General features: G+C 39.3%; 1 protein-coding gene across 2 annotated transcripts; it reads right to left on the bottom strand.

Annotated features, from left to right (window-relative positions):
• Positions 1-359: 359 nt before the first annotated feature.
• Positions 360-21555, bottom strand: CRK (CRK proto-oncogene, adaptor protein). 2 transcript variants are annotated; one of them, XM_039886261.1, is made up of 3 exons: positions 21168-21555; positions 12686-13051; positions 360-3050 (listed from the first exon to the last, which is right to left on the bottom strand). In XM_039886261.1, the coding sequence occupies exons 1-3, from the start codon at positions 21406-21408 to the stop codon at positions 3043-3045; spliced, it is 615 nt and encodes a 204-aa protein (XP_039742195.1). In that variant the 5' UTR covers positions 21409-21555; the 3' UTR covers positions 360-3042. The 2 variants fall into 2 exon arrangements, with proteins under 2 accessions (XP_039742195.1, XP_039742194.1); XM_039886260.1 differs by having other exon boundaries at positions 12516-13051.

The raw sequence follows: 21555 nt of genomic DNA on the forward strand, positions 1-21555 counted from the left end.
GTGTATCTATAATAATCTACCCTGAAAATATGTTACTTAAATAAAAAAGGAGATATCTAGATATCTACACTAACATTCTAAAATCCTATTATATAACACTCAAATTTCTCATTTGCCTTACAAAGCCCCAGGCCATACTTTTCTTTATACCCACATACAACCATTTCTGGACTAGTATCATGTTCTTTGTCCTTGTTATTTCAAATTTCTGATCATAATATAATCATTCTTCTTATATTCCCCTCAAATCAATATTTCATGACTTCTGGAGACCCTTTAAAATATCGCCAATGATTAATTCCAGCTATAATGAGTACCCAGTGAGTATAATTGTTCTCATTTTATGACTGTTTGTAAGCTAAGTGGACACACTTTTTATTCCTTAAGCATAAAATATTTAGCTCTTTTACGAAAAATATTCAAAGATTTCTTTCTTCAAAAGATCAGCAAGCCAAACATTTGGCCATATTTTTATTTACTACATATACTATAAACATATACAATACATGCTACAAAAAAAAAAACATTTTTTTTTTAAATTTAACTGTCAAGAAAGTGTATAGTGTTATAATACAATGGCACATGTTCATATTTTATTTCAAATTGGTTTATCACCCATTTCAAACCATTAATAGTGAAATGTTACCTAAGGATAATTAAAAATTATCTATTTGCATTATTAACAATAAACAATTCCACCAAATTAATAGAATAAACCACGTCGAATATTAGTATCCAAAAAATGGGCTTTTGCTGAATGATTATATAAAATATAGCAGCCAATTTGTTTACTTTGCTCTGTGACAATGTACATATGCGCTTGAATAGAATTCTAGCATTTGCTTTTGGAAGATAAGTTTAAGAAGTCCTTTAATTTCTTAAGGTCCAACAACTGCCACACCCAGCCATATCCAACTCAACAGTTCATCTAATGGCTTCAGATAACCCATCATTGAGAAACTCATGATTTGGGTAGAGTTGCATGTTCCAATATTACATATGATGAAAAGAGACATTACAAGCTGATATCAAAGTCAAAGGCAAAAGAAAATACAAACATTCAAATCAGTTGTGACAAGGTTTTTCTACAAATACTTTAGATGTCATACTTTCAGGAAAACAAAATTTAATGTGCATCTGGATTTTACAGTATCTATGCTCTAACTGAAAATTTAACAGAGTAGTCAGATGGAATTAAGTCTAGTATTGCAAATTTGTTCATTCAACATTACTGAGCACCCACTATGTGCATAGCACTGTGCTAACATTTAAAAAGTCGAGTATTAATGTCTTTATCAAGCAATATCTTAGTGTGAGGTAAAAATATATTAAATTAGCGTCAACTCATTAGTTTGCTTGTGGTAATGTATGTAATCCTGTGCCAGCTGGCTTCCCTGTGCCATATAATGAGCTTCTGCATGCCTCTCATTCACTCACACAAATACCTGCACATGGACTGTGCCAGGCCTTGTGCTAATCACTGGGATATCATGATTTGGTGTATGTCAAATAATGCAAATTAATCATTACCTATTCAAAACAATTAGAAGGATACGTTATTTTTCTAAAATGAGGCCCAAATCAAAATTTAAGGTCATATCACACCATAAACCAATTAGTGCCCTTCTAGACTGGAAACTAACTTTGAAAGTTTCATATTGTAGTCTAAATAGTCTAGATCATTTTTGGTCTCAGAAGTCTATTCTTTGGAGCACCTGATCCCATATAAACTATTCCATACTTAACAGTATTTTTGTAAACTAGAACATAAAAAGAGCCAAAAATGAAGGCAGTTTATAATGTAATGTACTTCAAGCACTATTCTGGCCATGTGAAGTAATACATTAAGTAATTCAAGACCGGTTCAAACATTTTTGAAAGCACTAACATTATCTCCAAACTCATGTAATTTTAACTTGACTGTTATATAAGTTGCACATAAAGCAAAGGGCAGAATTTGGCCCTACAACCTTCTATGGAATACTTTAAGTGATTGGTCCTTCCACTCCAAGTAGAAGCTAAGAATTCTAAGAGTCCCCTAATAGGATACTGGCAATCAGGAGAAATAGCCCTGCTGAATCCCATTAGTCAGGAGTCTATTTAGCTATGGTAGCAGTGTGAACCTACTATGACTCCTTGAGGGAAGGCAGAGAGTTGAGAGTTTGGCTGTTCACTCAGTGAATCCAATACTGGCTTAAAGCTATGCACTGAATAAAGTGCTCTGCACATCCTGCTTGTCATCCAGAATGAAAAGAAACACTTTTCTTGAGAATTAACCTATTTGTAGGTTTGGGAAAAAAGAATGACAAGGGTTCAAAGAATCCCAAGAAAAAGTATGAAGCATTGACTAGGAAGGAAGACAAATGCCTCTAGTAGTGTCCTTGGAAATCTTAGGATTTGAACTGTCAGAATGAGTCATACAATGGTCATGTTCTATAAATGAAAAAGCAATCCCACTGGGTACTATTCACATAGTACATAATCACTTCATGGGGATGGAAAGGAACAGTCTATTGCCATTTGATAGGATGGTTTGAGAATGAAAACAAAACCATTGAATAAATCAGGGTAAGCAGTGTGCAACACTCCTCTCGTGTCCATCGGTTTTCCACAGGTTGATTTTCCACTGCCTGAGAGAAAGGAGGAAAGATATCTATCCCTTCTGATACAGTCAGGCATGGCAGCTACCACCTAAAGTTGCCAATTCAGAAGTTAACACACAAGCCCTCCAGTTTCGTACCCTGAACATGGTAAATGAGACTAGGGATGTAGTTCAGTCTAAAAAAGATCACAGGTAACAGAACGCTTATATAAACTAGACTGTTTTGACATCTGTAAGAAAACTGTATAGATGGCAATTGGGGAAAAAAAAAAGATTGCTCCCATCTGTCAGCAAAACTGTTGAGCTATACTCAGCTGAAGTCCTCATCAGGATTCTGTTGATCCAGCAGACGGACATGTGTGAATGGGAAGTGACCTCGTTTGCCATTACACTCCCCTTCCCACTGACCACTCACATTAATCTTCGTAACCTTTACCAGCTCACCGACCTGCAGGAGGAGAATAAGGAAAGCACTTTATTTCCAGTTATGAATTCAAGCTGAAAAACTCCATTCTCTGGTTAGGCATACCCTGCCCATGTGATTGCTCCAGGGCTGACATAGAAATGGCTATTTGCTTCCTCCCAAGCCCCAGCCACCAGAATGATTACTTGTTAATGCAGGCAGAAGGAAGAAGTGATTCTAGCAGTGCAGAAAAACACATAAGAGTACAGAAAATAGAAAGGATCCTAGAAAATAATACTTTTTGGAAATCTCAGTGTCTTTTGATGAGCAATCACAACTAGAGAAAGCTAGTAGTCCTTTTCTTTATACCCACTACCCTTAGCTTCCTGCCTGCCCCCGCAGGCCTTGGCCTAGGGGAGGAGTTCTCCAGCCCCCCACACCTCTGCTGGCACACAGTAGCAGCACAATCCTCCAGCCCGCTCTCGTACACATATCCTGGCCTGCTTGTAGAGCAGAAGGCAATCAGAAGAAGCATACATCATTTGGTCCTAGAAAATGAAGTGTTCCCATCACCTTCCTACCAAGGCAAGGTATTATCCACTTGGACGGGTACATATCAAAACTCCAAATTCCACTGGCTCCATGTAAAGCCTCTAACTTCTTCAACAACTTCTACTTGACAAGACACTGCCTGCCAGCCCTCCAACCTCCACACCTCACCTTGTACTGATAAACTCTGTTGCTCCCTCAGTACTTAGTGCCTGTTTATTAACAAGAGGAAATTATGTTATTGCTTGTTATAAAAAGCTTCCTGTTGCAACATCAAATATAAAGTTTTGACAATCTAGGATATACCTCTATCCTGCTATAAAACTTAAGACAAGGTCGGTCTGATGAATGGATTCATCCTGTGGCAAAATATTAGACAACATTTTGTTTAATATTTGGAGATAAGTACCCTGATGTCACTGGACTAAAGAACTTATGACTGTCCTTTAATTATCAACATCTGAGTTTTGAATGTGCAAGTAGTTTCTAAGCATAACTGTTCATTTGCTTTTATTAAGAACTAGTATTTATTGAACTTTCATAAAGTATTATAGAGGGTAATTTTTATAAATTATTTTCTAATCATCAAAACAACCTTGGTAAGACAGAAATTATTTTCATTTTACAGATGAGAAAACTGAGGTTCAGAGCAATTAGATGATATCCCTGAGGTCACACAGCCAATGCCAGGGCTGGGATTTGAGCCCAGAAGTCTCCAAAGCCAATTTATGTTCTTTTTACTATACCAGGAACGTTCAAACTATGCTCCCAGAGCCCTTGGGGTCCCCTAAGAATGTCAGTAGGCCAACTACTGGCCAAAGCCAACTCAAGTCTAGGTCCAGGGCATTTGCTAGAAACAGCTTACTCACAGAGGCAACGGCTTGCTTATTGGCCTGTCTGTAATTTCCTAAAGAACTATCTGAAAACCACGAAGGCCTAAAGGGTCATAGGATGCTGAGAAAAGGAAACAGAAACCAGGGAATATTAGAGAGACAAGGGATATGATAAAAGGGTGAGAAAAAGCAGTTCAGCCTGCTGATATTGTAAAGATTAAAGCTGATGGTTTAAGGAGAGCAAAGGGAAGGATGATACTTTATGCCCATCTTTGCAAGCAGATCCAATTCCTCTAGGTTGCCAGCAGCAGGGTTCTGTTTATTCCCAGCAATCTTCCAATTCAAAGTTCCTGACATCTGAGCAGACCAATTATGACAAGTAAAGATTTTCATACAGTCTTTGGAGAGAGGAACACCAGGACAACAAGTGAGAATTTATTTGCTAGTAAAATCAATCTGAAAGATTTCTTCCTATATCCCCAATTCTAGTTCTCAGACTTTATCTCACTTGTTCTCTTCTTTTTAAAACTCTTGCTGTTACAAGAAGCCAGGCAAAGCGTCAGCTCTATACCATCTGACTATTCTGTAGTGAATTTTCCTTGTGTCTGACCTGTCAGCTATAAAACTTAAGACAAGGTCGGTCTGATGAATGGATTCACACACAAACACTCTTCACACACAAACACAGAGCACATGTTACTAAAATTAATGCCCCTGTGCTGCCAACCCTTTGCTCTGTTTAGGTCAGTTATAGCAAGAGTTGTACTTCTTTCCCCCATTTTTCATATTGATTTGTACTATCTGTTAAAACACTCACATCATACTAAATGCTATTCGGGTAGCTGGACCCAGAATAATATAAGTCCCTTACCTTAAGAAAAAGAAAAATATTTGAAGGCAGATGTGTGCTTATGTCAAAAATCTAAACTGCCACTCAAGTTAAGTTCCCTTCTAGATGGAGATGAAGGGGCCAATTTCTTTTCAGCTGGTTTGAGCTTCTGGTAAGATGGCAGAGTGATTAAATGCTGTGCTTGTCTCCTCTTACAGTCACATCAAAATTACAACTAAACTACAGAATAGCCACCACTGGGAGTCACCTGAAGATGAGCTGAAAAGAAGTCTCACAACTGGGGACAGACAGAAGAGGCCACTTTGAGACAAAAAAAAAAGCTGGTTTGACAATATCCCAGCTAACATCCCTAACAGCTGTCATATCTAAATCTACCATTTTATTGATTATAAAAACACACACAAGGGATATGAGGGAACATTCTGGAGTGCTGGAAATGTTCTACACTCTCATGTCAGGGGGTTATGACATAGGTGTATATGCATATAAACGCCATGACTTTGATTAGCACATTTTATCAAACGATTTCAAATCTAAATAAGAAGGTATCAAAAAAAGAATACTTGTTATATTTATCCAATGTCGCTAGGTGTTTTGTAGAAGACGGTTCTTCAGGATACATCCTTAAGTCCATCAATCTACTTAATACCAAAATCTAGGTTTAAGCACCTCTTTTTTCTCTCAATATTATATTGTCTTTATTCTTAAGAATTCAAATGCCATCTCAAATCACATCTCACAGAGCTCTAAGAAGAGATAAGGCAGGTTGAAATGTAGACCAGACCAGACCAGTTATCAGTATCACAGAACCACACCAGCTTCTCCACAAGCAGAGCAAAACCTACTGATCTGCCTGCCCTCAGACTCTTCTTTCAGAGTTCAAAGGGAGAAATAGTAGGGATCCCTATAAGGTGAGATGTTACTAGAGAGGAAGAATTATGTGCAGATTGGACCTTTGGACAACATCAGAGCCATCTATAATGCACACATTCTTTTGGTTTTACCCTACAGGGGAAGGCTCAGGAAAACCTCATCATGTTCTGGAATACAATATCTTTCTTTACAGTTGATTAGGTTCTTAGCAGAGAGGCACAAACATCAGGGGATGAAAATAAGGCTATGCCATAACTCTGAAATGAGTCTGATTTTTAAACAGATAAAAGAAAAAAGTTATATGCAGTCAACTGGGCTAATTAACCTGCCCAAAATGGCCCTGAAGTACAAATACTTCAAGGGAGACCTTATTAAATAACCCTCTTGGTTTATCCTGAAATATTCAACACACATGGGGACTTCTGGGGTCAAAAACAGACAAGTTCCAAAGGCAACATGACTATCCTTACAGACCACATGAGGCCCTAGCATTTCAACAGTTTTTAAGAAAGGGTAGCTGTCAAGCCTGGGGGATTGAGGTGGGAGTAGTATAGGAAGGGATGGGGCAGTCTAAGAAAATGGTGCTACACTGAGTGCAGTTCTTTCTCCAAGTCGGAAACACACATCTCACCAAACTGAATTCCCAAAGGCCACACCAGGGAGGATGAGGGAGATGCAGAGAGGTTTGAAGCTTGGTGTATGTACTATTTCAAAGGCAAAGAAAGCAAAACTGAATACTTGTCCCAGAAATGTTACAATCCTAACAAAGTAAATACTAATCAGTTAGTGCAGTAATAGCCTTAGTTCTAACACTACTGATTGCAAAATTCCAGTAATAGAAAAAAATTCCTAATCTGTATACCAATGAACAAGAAAGACCTTACAAAGGGTATGAAGCACTACATGGTAGTCAACCTTTCTATGATGCAGACTTCACCAACACCTAGCAAAAGACAGACATTGATGATTCTTTCACCACTGAGGTATTGTTTTAGTATCCAGTCAGTTCCTCAGCCTCCTGATCCTATACCACATCCTTAAGGAGCAAATCTTTAAGTAAATCCTGGTGTCATCTGTAAAGAGGACTGAATGTGGTTACTTCAGTTTCTTTCTTCCTAGGGAACTTGATGAACACTGGTTTCTTCCCTAGCTCTGTGTAGTTCCCAAGGTAAATCACTATCTAGTACAAATGTAGTCAAATTTCGAATTGGTCCAGAAGCAAAAGATTACCCAGCTGATCGTCACCAATGAGTTCTAGTGATGAGAAATAAACTGGAACCCAAATGACATTGATTTTTTTGTTATTCACTAAACAGGAGATATCAGGGAGCTCCTTTGCTGATGTAACCCCAGGTGACTGTTTTTCTAGCTTCTGTCTCAACTATCTAACAGGAAAGGCATCAACAATTGCCAGTATTCTTTTGATCGGGCTTGCTGAAGGATTCCAGTGAGCTCAGAGCAAGGAATAAATTCACGTAAATAAAGCCAGGGAAAAGCATGTACAGAGATGGAATACAGGGCCCTTTTCTTCAAATATTTTCAATCACGCCAAGTACACGTTTGGTAACTATTTCAAGAGTTGGCTGAAGGAGTAAAAAAGTTAAGAAAACTACAACAATCTAAGATAGAGGTCAGTAAACTATGGCCCATGAGCCAAATCCAGCTTGCTGCCTGTTTTTGTAAATAGTTTTATTAGAACGCAGCAACCTTATTTGCTGTTTTCTCTGTGGATGCTGTCTTGCTACAAGGACAGAGTTGAATGGTGTGAGAGAGACCGTAGGGCCTTTATTGGAAAGTTTGCAGACCCTTGATCTAAGGAATAGGTAGTTAAGGCCCATCTACAATTCTTCACATCAATGGAAACAAGAGAGGACAATTCACTTGATTCATCTGGCTCAGAGATGGACTGAAATGGACAGGGATGTATTGGTGTAAAGTTGTAGGTCTTTGAGATTTAACTGTTAGGCTTCCAGGTGAAAAGAAAAAGCAGCCCATCAAATCCTGGAAGATTGATCTTACCCTGTTCTAGTCCAAGTCAGAAAAGATCTTCGCTAGCTCAACAAATGATAATGCCTAAAACCAAGTTCCCTATCCCCTTGGTGAGAAGTGGGGAGGTGACCACATATTGTTAGCTAAATGTAAAGAATTCTCTAAAAACTAATAAAATGAACTAGATTTGAGATTCCTAACCGTACAGTGTCAGCGGCATTGAAATGTCTGAGGGGTACCATAAAATATTTAAAATTTTTGATGAAAACATAGCAAGCAATACCTGACATCTGTTATGCCATGTGAACTACTAGCTTAAGGCAGTTGACAATTTTGACATTAGATCATACTACATTCCTTTCGAAGATGTCATATCTTTGCAAAGCTGGGTTTTAGTAGTTGCTATGATAAAAAAAAAAAACAAGTACCTCATGAATGTAAGTGTGGAATAGGAAATGAGGGTAGCAGTGTTCAATATGATCCCAAGGTATGAGAAACTGTTCACTGTCTAACAGGTGTACACATCTCATTAGTTAAGCAACTGCAGTTATTTAAGATTAAAATTAACATATTGTTTTTTAATTATGTTTATTATTTTTTTATATGGGTACTAAGTTATAAGTATCATATTTAAGTTGTCTGAAGCTAATTACTTAAAAATGGAACTGTTAGATATTTCTTTTGGCCTGGGACACTGTAAAAACAGTACTGAGACACTATGGGTGCTATGAACCAAGGAAGTTTGGAACCTCTAGACTATACTGCTGTGGTTAATAATGAGTTCCCCAAAAGTGTAGATACTCAAACAGATGTTTAAAGATCCTTTGAGAAGATACCAGAGGGCCTGCCTTCTATGTCTGAGAGGCTGGATTAGTTGCATCCAAAGTCTTTTCCTACTGAGATTCTATGATTTGAAATGAAGATGTCCAAACAGGATGGAAGGGAAAGTAGACAACTGTCTCAATGAACAATATAGAAATCTGGACCTATAATTCCAGAAAAAGACAACCTAGATATAGTAAGGACCTATTACTCATGTTCTTATACCTTCCAATCTTGTTTTTCTTCTTTGTTAATAAAGGGAAAATTGAGGTCTTTACTCTTATTTTTCATACATAGGTCAAAAGATCTTAACAACTTAGGTTTCATAGAGGTCCACATAGGGAGATGTGGAGTTGACATAATTACTGCTACATATAATCAGGGGCCCAAAGCATTTTACATCTCCCCTAACTGTGCCCTAAAGAACAGGTCCAAGTCTAAGAACACTGGGGAAGCAACCTGGTTACTCTGAAGTCTTATCTATCAAAGGCAAAATGCCAAGTTGAATCAGAGAATGTAAGTTAAATGATTAGTGAGTGCATTTAAAGATAATGTGATTGTTCTGGACAGCCTACAGAGGCATAAAAAAAACTTTTAACACCTGCAATTTACATGATAAGATTCAATACTATTCTAGCTTCCAAGGAACTATGAAACAAAAATCTAAGATCAAAATCTTAGCTCAAATCTAAGATCTAAAAATAAAAGGTGCCTCTAAACTATTCTAGTGTTATTACCAGTATTTCTCCTTCAAAACCTCAGTATATCTGCATTTATTTAAAATCTGTAACAGACAGTGTCTGTGTGGTTCAGTTATATTCCCCTCAGAATATGAGGGACTGACCCACAGAATTACAATGCACGGAAGAATACCCCTACTTCGGTTGTTCACGAGAATTAATACCTTTTTTCCACAGAATTCATCCTTGCTAGAGAAATCTGGAGGGTGGGAAAAGAGAAAGTATCTAATAACTTACATCCTAGTGGGGGACTCTATTTATAAAGTGAGGGCAGGTGGTTCTTGAGTAGTTTTTTAAATTTATTTTTTATAGTACAGAAACCCTTTCTTCAAAAAACAACTGAGACACCCTACAGTATATAACACAGTTAAAAATAGAGTTGCTTTAGTTAAGCAACAGAGGGAACCCAGAGCCTTGCATCTTCAGCTTTCCCCTCTCACCAGGCACCTCCTGGGAACTCTGACGACACTGAGAAGCAGTCTGAAGACCACTGGTTTAATATATTATCTCTAGGCTCCTACCCAATTCTAAAATACAATGGTTCTATCGTATGTCAACTACAATTAAAAAAAAGAGAAACCCTCCACAACACATATACATACATACATAAAATCCAATGATTCTAATTCATCAATTTCAAGTGTAAAATTCCACTAGAATGTACCTCACTTGTCTACAGATCTGGATTTATAGTGGGTAAAATACAGCAATAATTTTTTTTTAAACCAGAATGCGGAGGTCATAAAACCAGAGTCTCCTAATCTTTTCTTCCAGCCTCATCTTAATAGGGACTAAGTATCAACTCCTACGAAAAATCAGAAATGGAAAAGGAGAACTAAACTGTGCCTCCCTGCATAGGACAGTACAACTGAGGACATGCTGTCAGTGAAACCACATAAAATGTGCACTGGGGAGGGCAGCAGTACTGTTACAAAACAAAAAGAATCACAGACTGAATTTGGGTATGATAGAAATGGGACCAAACTAGGTCTGGGTTCATCATCTCTCCACCTCTAACTAGCCTGAACAATCCATTCAATCTAAGCATCAGTTTTTTCAATATAACGAAGAAAATTTGATATCTAATGTCTTTTTCAGCTACAAAATTCTATGATGCTAAACTAACACCATGTTTTTAATCACATAAGGTGTTTTTTAAAGTTATTACTTGGGGTATTTGTTCTAATTTGAAAGAGGCGATCTTCAGCAAACATATGTGGCTCAAAAACAATATCCAACCAAAAAAGAAAACTTACTAAAATCATAAACTAGTTTTCTACTTAAATCTTTATTTTCCAAAATTTATTTCACAGCAGGGAGTGCAGCTCAACCATTTGAGCATTAAAGCCTCTAATCAAGGTAGGCATCATTAAAAACAACTCTATTTGAGAAAGGAAATGCAAATGGAAGCAAAATTAATGTGATAACTATTCTCTCCTGGGTGTTAGCTGGCTTGTTCCCTGAATGCTATTTTCACACTCCAGCCCCATGCTAGCAAGGTCTGCAATAAATGTCAAGAGTCACATCTGTCATGTGCACAGCATTGTGTTGGATGTTGCCATCATCTGAACTTAAATGAAAGCATGAGGCTCGAAACTTGTTTTCCTTATCCTCCAAACTCTATGTGGGAAAAACTGCAGGCAACATACATTTCATTTCTCATCAAAGTAGGGACACAATACTTTTAAGACACAACATAATCTCAAGAAAGACACACTTTAAAAACACATATCCTCCAGTCAAACCTGTAAGACTCAATTAACCCTCCTTTGCATTCACTACCCACAATGTAAAAGAAAAATTTCAAATCAGAGACTGGTTCAAATAAATTCTAGCTTATTCTGTGGGCTAATACTTCCCACTTAGAGGGCAGCTCTTACTCCCTCAGTGTATATGAACATAACTAAAGAAAACAAAATTTACAGAAGATTTCAGTTTACAAGAAAACACCTTTGCTCCTTCTCTGCTAATCTGTGCTCACATAATTTCATCCTGTGCTGTGAAAGTTACTTGTTTACATTCAAGTTGTCATATCGGTAAGCTCTGAAAAATAAGATAGCATGCCACTTCACTACAAGCTTTTATACTAAACCATTAGTTCTGCATAACTCAGAAAGGTAGAGAGAGAGAGAGGGAGAAGATAAGAGACAAAGTTGTGAGTGCTAAAGAGAGGAATAAACACAATGCAATAGCTGACCAAAGAAGATGGGCTACCAAAGATAACTATTTACCAGTAACAATTTATTCCTTAGGAGGAACTGGTATCTTGCCTGCAAAATGCATTAAACGACAAAGACCAAGTAAACCTGCTGCTCCCTGAAATTAATACTTTTCGGACTGTATCTCTTCACGCCTCTACTATACTTTACTGTTCCTCCCAAATTCTTGAATATACAACCAACCAACCAACCAAGTATAAATAACCCAAGCTCCCAGACTAAACATTACATTTTCATGGGAAAATTCCACTTAAGTGCTTTGATAGAGACCACTTATTTATATTCAAATCTATATGAGCCCACCTTATTTTAGACAATGATAAACAGAAAGAAACATATTAGAATGTAGGTGAGAAAAAACAATTTAGGTTAATTCCTGTGGTGTTATTAAAGCAAAGTGTGTTTAGTAGATCAGAACATTCAGTTATACAGTTTTAAGCTTACTCATTTCAAAATAGGTTTTCTATAAGAAAGAGAAAACCCAACATTAAATGTCAAAATCAGTACTTAATGGTTCAATATCTACAGCACCACAATGCTGGTGCTTGTATTCAGCATTCCTACAAAGCTCTAAGAGGTCTGAAAGGGAGACCCTGTAGCAGATCTCTTCTTTCTATATTTTGCACATTATGTACCTCCAAAGCCAAGGCTGTCTTGTCGTAGGCATTAGGGACTCGCTTCTGGATTACCCTGGCATAAATGGGCCCATTCTGGAGGTTAGGGAGCGGAGTGTTGACGCTGGGTTGGGCATAGGGCCCAGGCTCCGGCCCACCCAGTGGCTGTGGGTGGGAACCCTCCTGGTTACCTCCAATCAGAGCCGATACTGAGGCGGAGGCAGGTCTATACTTCTCCACGTAAGGGACTGGAATCATCCCCCTCTTGCCTTCGCTGTCCTCTGCATTCCACCACTGCTCTTCAGGTTTATCCCGGATTCTCAGGATGTCTCCTTTCTTAAAGGGAAGATCTTCTTCATCATTCCCATTAAAGTCAAAGAGGGCTCGCACATACTCTGCCTCCTCCTGCCTGAGAATCACTCCACTACCCTGCCTGGATCTGGAAACTGGTTCTATCAACGTTGTAGTGTCCAAATAGTGTATTTTGTAGAATTCCAGTAAAGCAGGCAATGAATCAAACTCTTGATCTCCTATTCGAAGTCTGGAGGGGCTCACCCCTGGAAAAAAAAATAGAGCAGGATGTTAAATATGTATTACACTGGTGATAAAATGCAGAATTTAAGTATTTCCCACACGTGTTTAGCCAATATTTAATCAGGAAAAAATTAATCATAGAAAAAATAACTCCTCCTCCTCCTAACAAATTGAAATTGTTATTTTGTAGCTTAAACATTCCCTAGGAAGAAAGATGCTGATCACCACCTGTAGCAGAGAACAGCAGGCCATGATAAATCAGGCCACTCAGGACATGCTTTCATACCGGACCGACATGAAGACTTTTTATTCATTCCTCCCAAACGTTTTGCTGCTATCTCATTTACACAGTAGCATAAGGTTCAAGGTTTTGTTGCAATCTTTTCAACCTCAAGATATGTAGCAAGCTCTCCTTTTTCACAGGTCCAGCAGCTATTGCAGGAAGAAGTGGGGAGAACTTGGGATATATCTTCATTATCTTCACATCAAGAACAATTTGAAAGAAAAACAGTTTTAAGACTATCTTAGACAAAACCAAAACCAAAACCTCAAGGAACGTAAACAGAGAAACTAAGAAGCTAACTGCTTAAAAATCAAATCCTAAGACCTTCATTTAAATAAAGCATGGAAACTGGATTGTTCCTTTAGAAGCAAACAAGTCACAGAAAAAGGTAAACAAGAATGCTTGGGGGAAAAAAGTGTTAAAATCTTCAACCTCTGATGACACAAACTTAAGATCCAAGAGAAAGGACATAGTAGGGATACTTAAAATTCACATGATGCAAAGATGTGTGTGGCCCTAGACAGAGGGCATATTTCGGAATGTATTCCCTCTCTACCCTGAGATTCTAGAATTGAAAGATAATAAATGAACATATGTCAGTTCAAAGTTTTCTTCTGAGAAATACAAACCTTTAACTTGCACTCTGAGCACCCAAAATATCAAATGATCTTTATTAGATTTTTTTACCTTTGGTTTCCTGATAAACAATAAATAGCTCTAGAGAAAATCGGTTTTTTTTTTTTTGTGGTTTGTTTTTGTTTTTTTTTAATCAGCCTTATTCCTTGCCACAAGACGCTCTTAGCATTTTGAGTTATAATATTCCAGATTTTAATATATATGCCTATTGTGTATATACACACATGTCATAAATATACACATGTTTTTATAACTGGGTTATTATAGTTTCATATCTTGCCTTTTTATTATAAAAACATTTTATTTTATATAACATCTCCATATTCTTAAAGAATTTGACTTTTAATACCTATGAAGTTTTCCCAACTTCTCACTAGTGCAAATGATACTGTTATGAGTGTTTTTATTCTTATCTATTTTTTTTTTTATTACTTAGGATAAACTCCTTGAAATGCAACTGCTGGGACAAATGGTAAGAACATTACTGTTTACATTACCAAATTGCTCCCAAAAGTTTGTACAATTTTATACTCCCACCAGTGGCTTATGAGTTCCCATTTCCCCCATATTCTTGTCAAAACAGTATTCTGGAGAGGGGGAAATAAAAAAATAAAATGTTAAAAAAAAAATTATATATACATATAGTATGAAAAATAAATTGGCATAAAAAATAAAATAAAACAAACAGCATTCTAAAAATTATTGCCAATTTAATGAGAATTGTTAGCTTTTGAAATATAATCTTCGCTTGTTTGATGTTTTTCACATTTACTGACAATTTTTACTTTTGTTAAGGTTACTTGTTCAAGTCCTTTGTTAGGGGAAAATGGACAATCTACCCTCTCTGCTCATGTCAACTCTGGCCCACCCATCTAAAAGTCATAGCAATTAATGCTGGGTAATAGGAATACTGTGGTAGCCCAGATGTCTAATTTTCCTCTCCAAAAATGAGACCCAATTGTTTTGTTCAATGTTAGAAAACATTTCTTCCAGAATAACCAGGAAAAGTACATTTAAAATTCTCTACTAGTGAAGATAAACTTTGGAAGTTAACCAGAAGTCCTCAATACAGAATGAGTACTGATGAATGCCTTCTCTTTTCACCCAAACGAATGATGAGACCAAGCAAGACACAATTCAAAGGAGAGTTGCACATTCCTTATGTTACAAAAGCCCATCTGTGGAATTCATAGCTCTAAGCTAAAACAAGTTAATATCCCACACTCAGTAATGCTTTCTTTCCAACTCAAGATACTGAAATAGATGCCCAGAGCCAGGACTGTCCACCTATGACAAACACTCATCAGGCACCAGCAGAAGTAACACGAATAGTTTTGAGTGCAGGACTGGAGATATAATTTTGGTTATGACCATACCAGAGCATGACAGTGCTGTATCCTGGAGCGTCTCTTCACTAAAGTACATCACCAATGACAAATTATAGCTATGCAAGTCTGGTAGGCAAGGAGATACATGGCCTCCCTGCCTATTACCACTAGGCTAATTCAGTGATCCTTCCAGCCAACTGAACTATGTTAAGGACAGGGTCAGTTGTGAACTCCAAGGACACCTACTTAGCATTGCCTAATCAAGAAAGTCTCTGGGGCAGAGTGGTGGGGAGAACCTTCACAACACCCACGGCTTAGAAAATGGTTCTGATAACACCACCTAGAGAGAAAAGCTCCCTCACTAGAGTTTACCCAACTACATGCCAGGGTACAACGGCCAAATGGTTTCATCAATCACCTTTTAGGACACTGGCTGGCTGGCAGACAGTAAGTACTCAGCAAGTGCTAGATATTATTCTTAATGAACATAACTCTGAGGTGAAGAAAAGAAGTTAAATGAAATCTGTTCCCAGCTTTGAGAAGCTTACAGTATAGTTGGGGATGCAAAGGCATACACAGTGTGGTTGGTGAGCAAGAAGCAAACCAGCATGTCTTAGGAAGACATCATTTTTCTCTCTGGCTTTCACTTTCAACTGGAGATGTGTTCTTACAAAAAAAATTGTAACAACAAACCATGTTCTCAGATACAAAAAAAATCACAATGAAGAGCACTTCTAACCCCCCTGAACATTTGCAAGGTATCCTTTTCACTCTAAGAAGGAAGGCAACCACTCCCTGTCATCCACTGTTACCATTCCCTCACTACAGTACTAGCCCAAGTGAAATGTGGGTTTTGGGGGGAGGGGAAAGGGTTTAGAAGAATAAGACCATTAAGCCCAAATGCCTTACAAAAATTAGTGTGAAAATTCCAAAAAGAAAAACTGGCAGCTTATCTTCCATAAAGGTAGAAGTTGGTTCAATTCATTTCTTGTTCAAATGCTGCATCGTGTGAACTAGACCCACTTTTTTCAATTTTTTTTTTTTGACTTGGCAATCCCAACTGTCACAGAAACATCCAAGGAAATCTTTGACATTACCTATAAATTATTTTTCTATTCTAAAGACACTATAATAATTCCACAAAGGAATACCTGTTCTTGTGTACTGCTTAGAGCAATTAGATATATGGGGCAATCAAGCTTCATTGATCCAAACTCCAGAAGGAGGGAGGGGAACAGAACATACATAAGTCACAGATAAGCCCAAACCTCACCACAACTATGTTCCAGCTCCTTTTCCCTAGTTAGTCTCCTTCCAACCACAAACAGCCAAAGACAGGAAATACAAGGGCGGGAAAGGAGATACAGTCAGTCTAGAGAATAGAACCAATGACAGGGTTCTCATTGCTGGGACTTGGAAAACCTCACTGACCTGTTCTACATCAAACTTGTGCTGGATTCTGAACTTCCAATTATCAACTAACACATTCAGAAATCAAAATCAACACTAGCAGTTAGATATTGAGTTTATGTACGTGCTCAACTTATTACTTTTAAGCACTTCAGCCCTCAGGTTACATCGGTTTTTTATAACACCACTCCCTCGAAGTTTTATGAACACCCAAGAGCTCTGTGGGCTAAAACAGGCCAGGTCACTTCTGGCATGGGTACCGCCACAGCGGTTCCAACATCAGCCTCTCCTTGATCTCACAGCACCTCTTTTCCCTTTCCTCTTAATTCCTACTCCTTCTCTTTCTTTTCCTCGGCCTATGGTATTTATAGAGGTTGCTTAAACACTTCCCACCACCTCTCCAATACAAAAGGCTAAAAAGGCCACTGACTTACATTTGTGAAGGTATCCTAAAGAGATATCAAGATGTTACATCTTCTAAGCAATTAGAACTTTCTATAAATAGCGGAGACCATCATGGTACTTTGCAGATTGAGACTGACTGGGTTTGATGAATTCTGGCTTTGCCACTTACTAGCTGTATGAGCTGTTATTTAACATCACATGGGGTCAAATACCTATCTAATAAAGTTCCTAAAAGTAACCACAATAAGTGCTCTAAAAAAGAGGCACCTTAATATGCCTACAACCTCTGAATTCCTTTAGAAATTTTCAATTTATCTTCAAATCCAAAGTCTGTTGCACTGCTTCTCAGAGAAGAGTCCACAGAATCTTGAGATGCTTCTCAAAAGGTTCTGTGGTCAAATAAGTTTGAAAAACCAAGTATCCAATACCTGCCTCTCTTGGAGAGTCATGGTAAAGGCTTGGAGAAATCCTGCAACAAATAACCTACTTCCTTTACCATGAAATCCATTTTTGTCATATAATCTATAAGTTACTCACTGAAAAACTTCTCCAGAATCACTAAATGAAGAGACACTCTGATAGTGAGAAGTAAAACACGAGGACCAGATTTGATAACTGCAGAGATAAACAAATGAAACACAGATGCTGAAGGTACAAAGAGGTGGCGGCAGTAATCAGCAGTCTCACAGGATCTCCAAAGAAGTGGCTTGCTTCAGCACCACCTTGAAGAGACAGTACCAATTATCACCCTAGCTTCTGCGCCCCCATCCTCCAAATGAGGGAAGCTTTTACTATCCCTTTACCGAGCAATAGGGAGGCTCTGGGTTGAGCAGGTAACAGCAGGTGCCATCCTATTTCCATGTATTGGATGCATGGTCCTTTCACACTTCTTGAAGTACCCCACTCCACCCCAGCACTTACTCCCTAAGACATGCTGCTTTACCAGTGCTTACCAACCCACACCATGTGACCCTCTCAAAGCTGAAGTTTTCCATTTTGCTTCAATGCCCTCTCAACTTATGTTCATAAGACTAGTGTATCTTTTATCAAATACTATATGTCAGTCCCATTTCTAACCATTTAATACACAAAAACTCATATAATCCTCCCAATGATGCTATGAGGTCAATATTAGCATTTTCTCTCTTTTACAGATGAAGAACTGAGGCAGAGAGAAATCCAAGAACTTGCCCAGCGTTACATTTAGTAGTGTCAAGTAAGTAAGACTGAAACCCAGGCTCTAGAGCTCAAGCTTGTAACTACTCTCCCAACTCACATTCAGTTTTGTCGATTATCTAGTGGTCAAGGTCTAGTAATACCTCATCGTTCCAAGAAAAAGAAATTAGTGGATCAATGATTGCAAAGCCTTCACAACAGGTACCTACACTTTGAAGTCTGACCTGACAGGTTATGACCAGTAGACTTGATCAAGCCCTGCCCCATGGCCCTGTGGCACGGCCCGGACACTCCCAGGCTATGGCAGCATCCGTAGCCTGCAGGATTTGAACACAGATGATAAGTTAAAAATAGGTTCACTGGAAAAGGTTGAGAATTCATTTCATTTTATCCTTAAGCCTGTAAAAACTACATCTAAGCCATTCCATACAAATTTTACCTATGTATTATGTCCACAAAATATATCATCCCAAGCAAAAATCTCATTTTCCACATTCAATTTGCCAAATAAGAATTTTAAAAGCCTCTTCACCATTGACTTTTAGGTAGCAGATGTGTACTACATGAACACCAAAACCAGTTTGTTTTTGTCATCCTTTCCTTTTGGTCTTTATACAGAATCTGGGACCTCAGAAGAGAGACAAAAGTGTCTAGTCCTCTATGCACACTGCTGGGATCTCAAAAGGAAACTGGCTTTGATGCAAAGAAATAACAGTATATAACAATGTCAGCTCTCAGGTCGGAATTCCTAGGTTCGAATTCTGGCTCAGTATTTGACCTTGGTCAAGTTATTGACTCTTTGATTGTTTCTTGATCTATAAAATGGAAATTTTTAATAAATGGAAATCACAGTACATTCCTCACTAGATTGTTATAGAAAGTAAATAAGGCACATAAAGTACTCAGCCAAGTACCTGGCATAGAAGCCAGTCAATAAACGTTAGCTATTATTATTGTATATGCCTTTCTAAAATTCAAGAAATTCCTGTGTGGTTTCAAAAGAAAGAGTTTGATGGAAAAGTGAGAACAAAGATTAAGTAATCTTTATAAAAGACAGCAACCAAATCAATTGCCCTGCATGGAAAATAGGGTATGAGGCAGAAAGAATTACCACAATACCCATGAACTTTCCACACCCCATCAATAAACCTTGGCATTCTTCACCTTCTCTCTTGGGCCAAGGATCTAAACTCATGTATGTTATGAAAAGGTGGAGCTCAATATCAAGGTAAGCACTGAGCTATGAAATCATAATGCCAAGGTGTGGAGAAAGCTCAAACTAAGAAACCTGCCTGCTGCCATTTCCAAATTTTACAACCAACAAAACACATACACAAACAAGAGGTTGAGAACTGAGTTTCTGTGACAATTTGTCATCAAACCACTGCACTGTAACAATAAAAGCCCTAGACACCACGCAGATGGTAAAAAGTATACTATATCTGGCATAGGGCAAATATGTTACATCAGTATTCCCATCTCATGTTATAATGCTATTAAAACAACCAAACTGAGAAAGACCTAGGGTAATTTGTGGACTTAAAGATACCATACTCTGAAATTAGTATGTTAAGAATAGAGACTGACGACCTTGTCTCCCTATTTCTGACCAGAGTGAATAAATTTAAATAAATACTATCCTAAAAAGGTACGTCTGCAAAGGCTGGCTCAGGAGCCTCCTAATTCACTTGAGACTGGCCTAGATCTAGTCTCAGCTGGTCAGGAGGAAACTTCAACTTGGAAACAGTGAGAAGTGATGAGGACTCTTGGTGCTATTACACAGATAATGGTCACCGCATAATTACTCTGTATCTCACAAATCTCAAGTACTAAGCGCATAAATTTCCTTAATATTCCCCCAACAATTGCAATGGCATGGGTAAGACAGTCATATCTCAATGATTCTTGGTGAGGAGACCCAGTGCAGATAATTTAAATTCTCAGAGAATCTGCCTATCAAGGTCTGTTCCCATACCTATAAAGATTTGGATCACAGTCCCGACTGACTGAACAAGAAGAGGCCCTGAAGTACAAGACTGACAGCTGTTTAAGAAAGTACTGGGGGGCAGGGAGGCGGGAAGTTCCAGTCACTTTCAGAGATGGGATGGTTTCTACTGGCTTATTTCAGGTTTATTTCCTGGGGGAGGAAAAAACAAAACAAAACAATACATTTTTCTCCACTAAACACTTTGAAAACTAGAACCCTCTAATTGTAGAGTCGAGTCTTCTGGACACTAAGATCTCTTCGACAGTCAGCCGGGCATCAACATTCTCGGTTGGCCATAGACGGCTTTCTTCTATCACCAAGACACTGAGCTCACCACCTTCGTACTCCGCGAAGAGGAACGGTAAAAGTATTTTGGAAAAATGCCCAAGAAAGGAAAAAGCTGACCGGTTTCCTGAAGGGTGTCTCCATCCCTCCCGGCCAGTATGTGGTGACTTCCTACCAAAGGCCACCAGGGGAGTATAGCCAAACCCGGCTTTCCAACATTGCAGGAAATGTTTCAAGCCGAAAAAGCCACTTGTAGGATTTCGGGTTCATTCTGGACACCGCTGCCAATTGATGGCCCGCAGTGCCAACATCCCTTTCAGCTCTTTGTCCCCACGTTGCCCGGCCCTGCCCTTGCGCCTAGCCCCACCCTGGGGCCAAAGCAGTTCCCCTTCCCCTGGGCTGTCCTCCCAAGTCACACCCAGAGGCCTGGGTCAGCGGCTCCTCCTCCCCCACGCACTCCTGCTGTTCTATGAGAACCAGCACCGGCAGCGAGCCGCCCCCTGCCACAATCACTCCAGCTCTCTGCCCACGTCCTTCGTGGGGGTCAGCTCGCCAGAAGCAGCCAGCCAGGCTGGGGAGTTCGCGGCCCTCACCCCCGCCCGGGGCCTCCCGTCCTGTCCGTCCCTCACCGGGCGGAGGCTGCGCCGGCGATGGTGGCACCGGTGGGCGCGGGCCGCTGCTGTTGATGATGTAGTGGGAGACGCGCGAATTCTCGGAGACGCTGAGCACATAGTCCCCGGGGCTGGTGCTCGAGTCCCGCACCAGGAACACCCCGTGCCGCTGGCCCTGCAACAGCGCCACCGCCTCCTGCCGGCTCAACCGCCCCCAGTACCAGCTACTCCGCTCCTCCGAGTCGAAGTTGCCCGCCATGGCCGCCTCCGTGCGTACACGCTGGGCCGCCGCCGCCGAGCGCGCCCCTCCAACCCCGGCGTCCGCCGCCCAGCGGACCGGCTCAGGTCTCAGTCTCACAGCAGCGCCCGAAATGGCGGCGGCGGCCGCGGGCCTTCCCCACCGGAA

This window comes from Pteropus medius, unplaced genomic scaffold (assembly GCF_902729225.1).
Source record: "Pteropus medius unplaced genomic scaffold, Ma_sr-lr_union100, whole genome shotgun sequence".
Classification (NCBI taxonomy): domain Eukaryota; kingdom Metazoa; phylum Chordata; class Mammalia; order Chiroptera; family Pteropodidae; genus Pteropus; species Pteropus medius.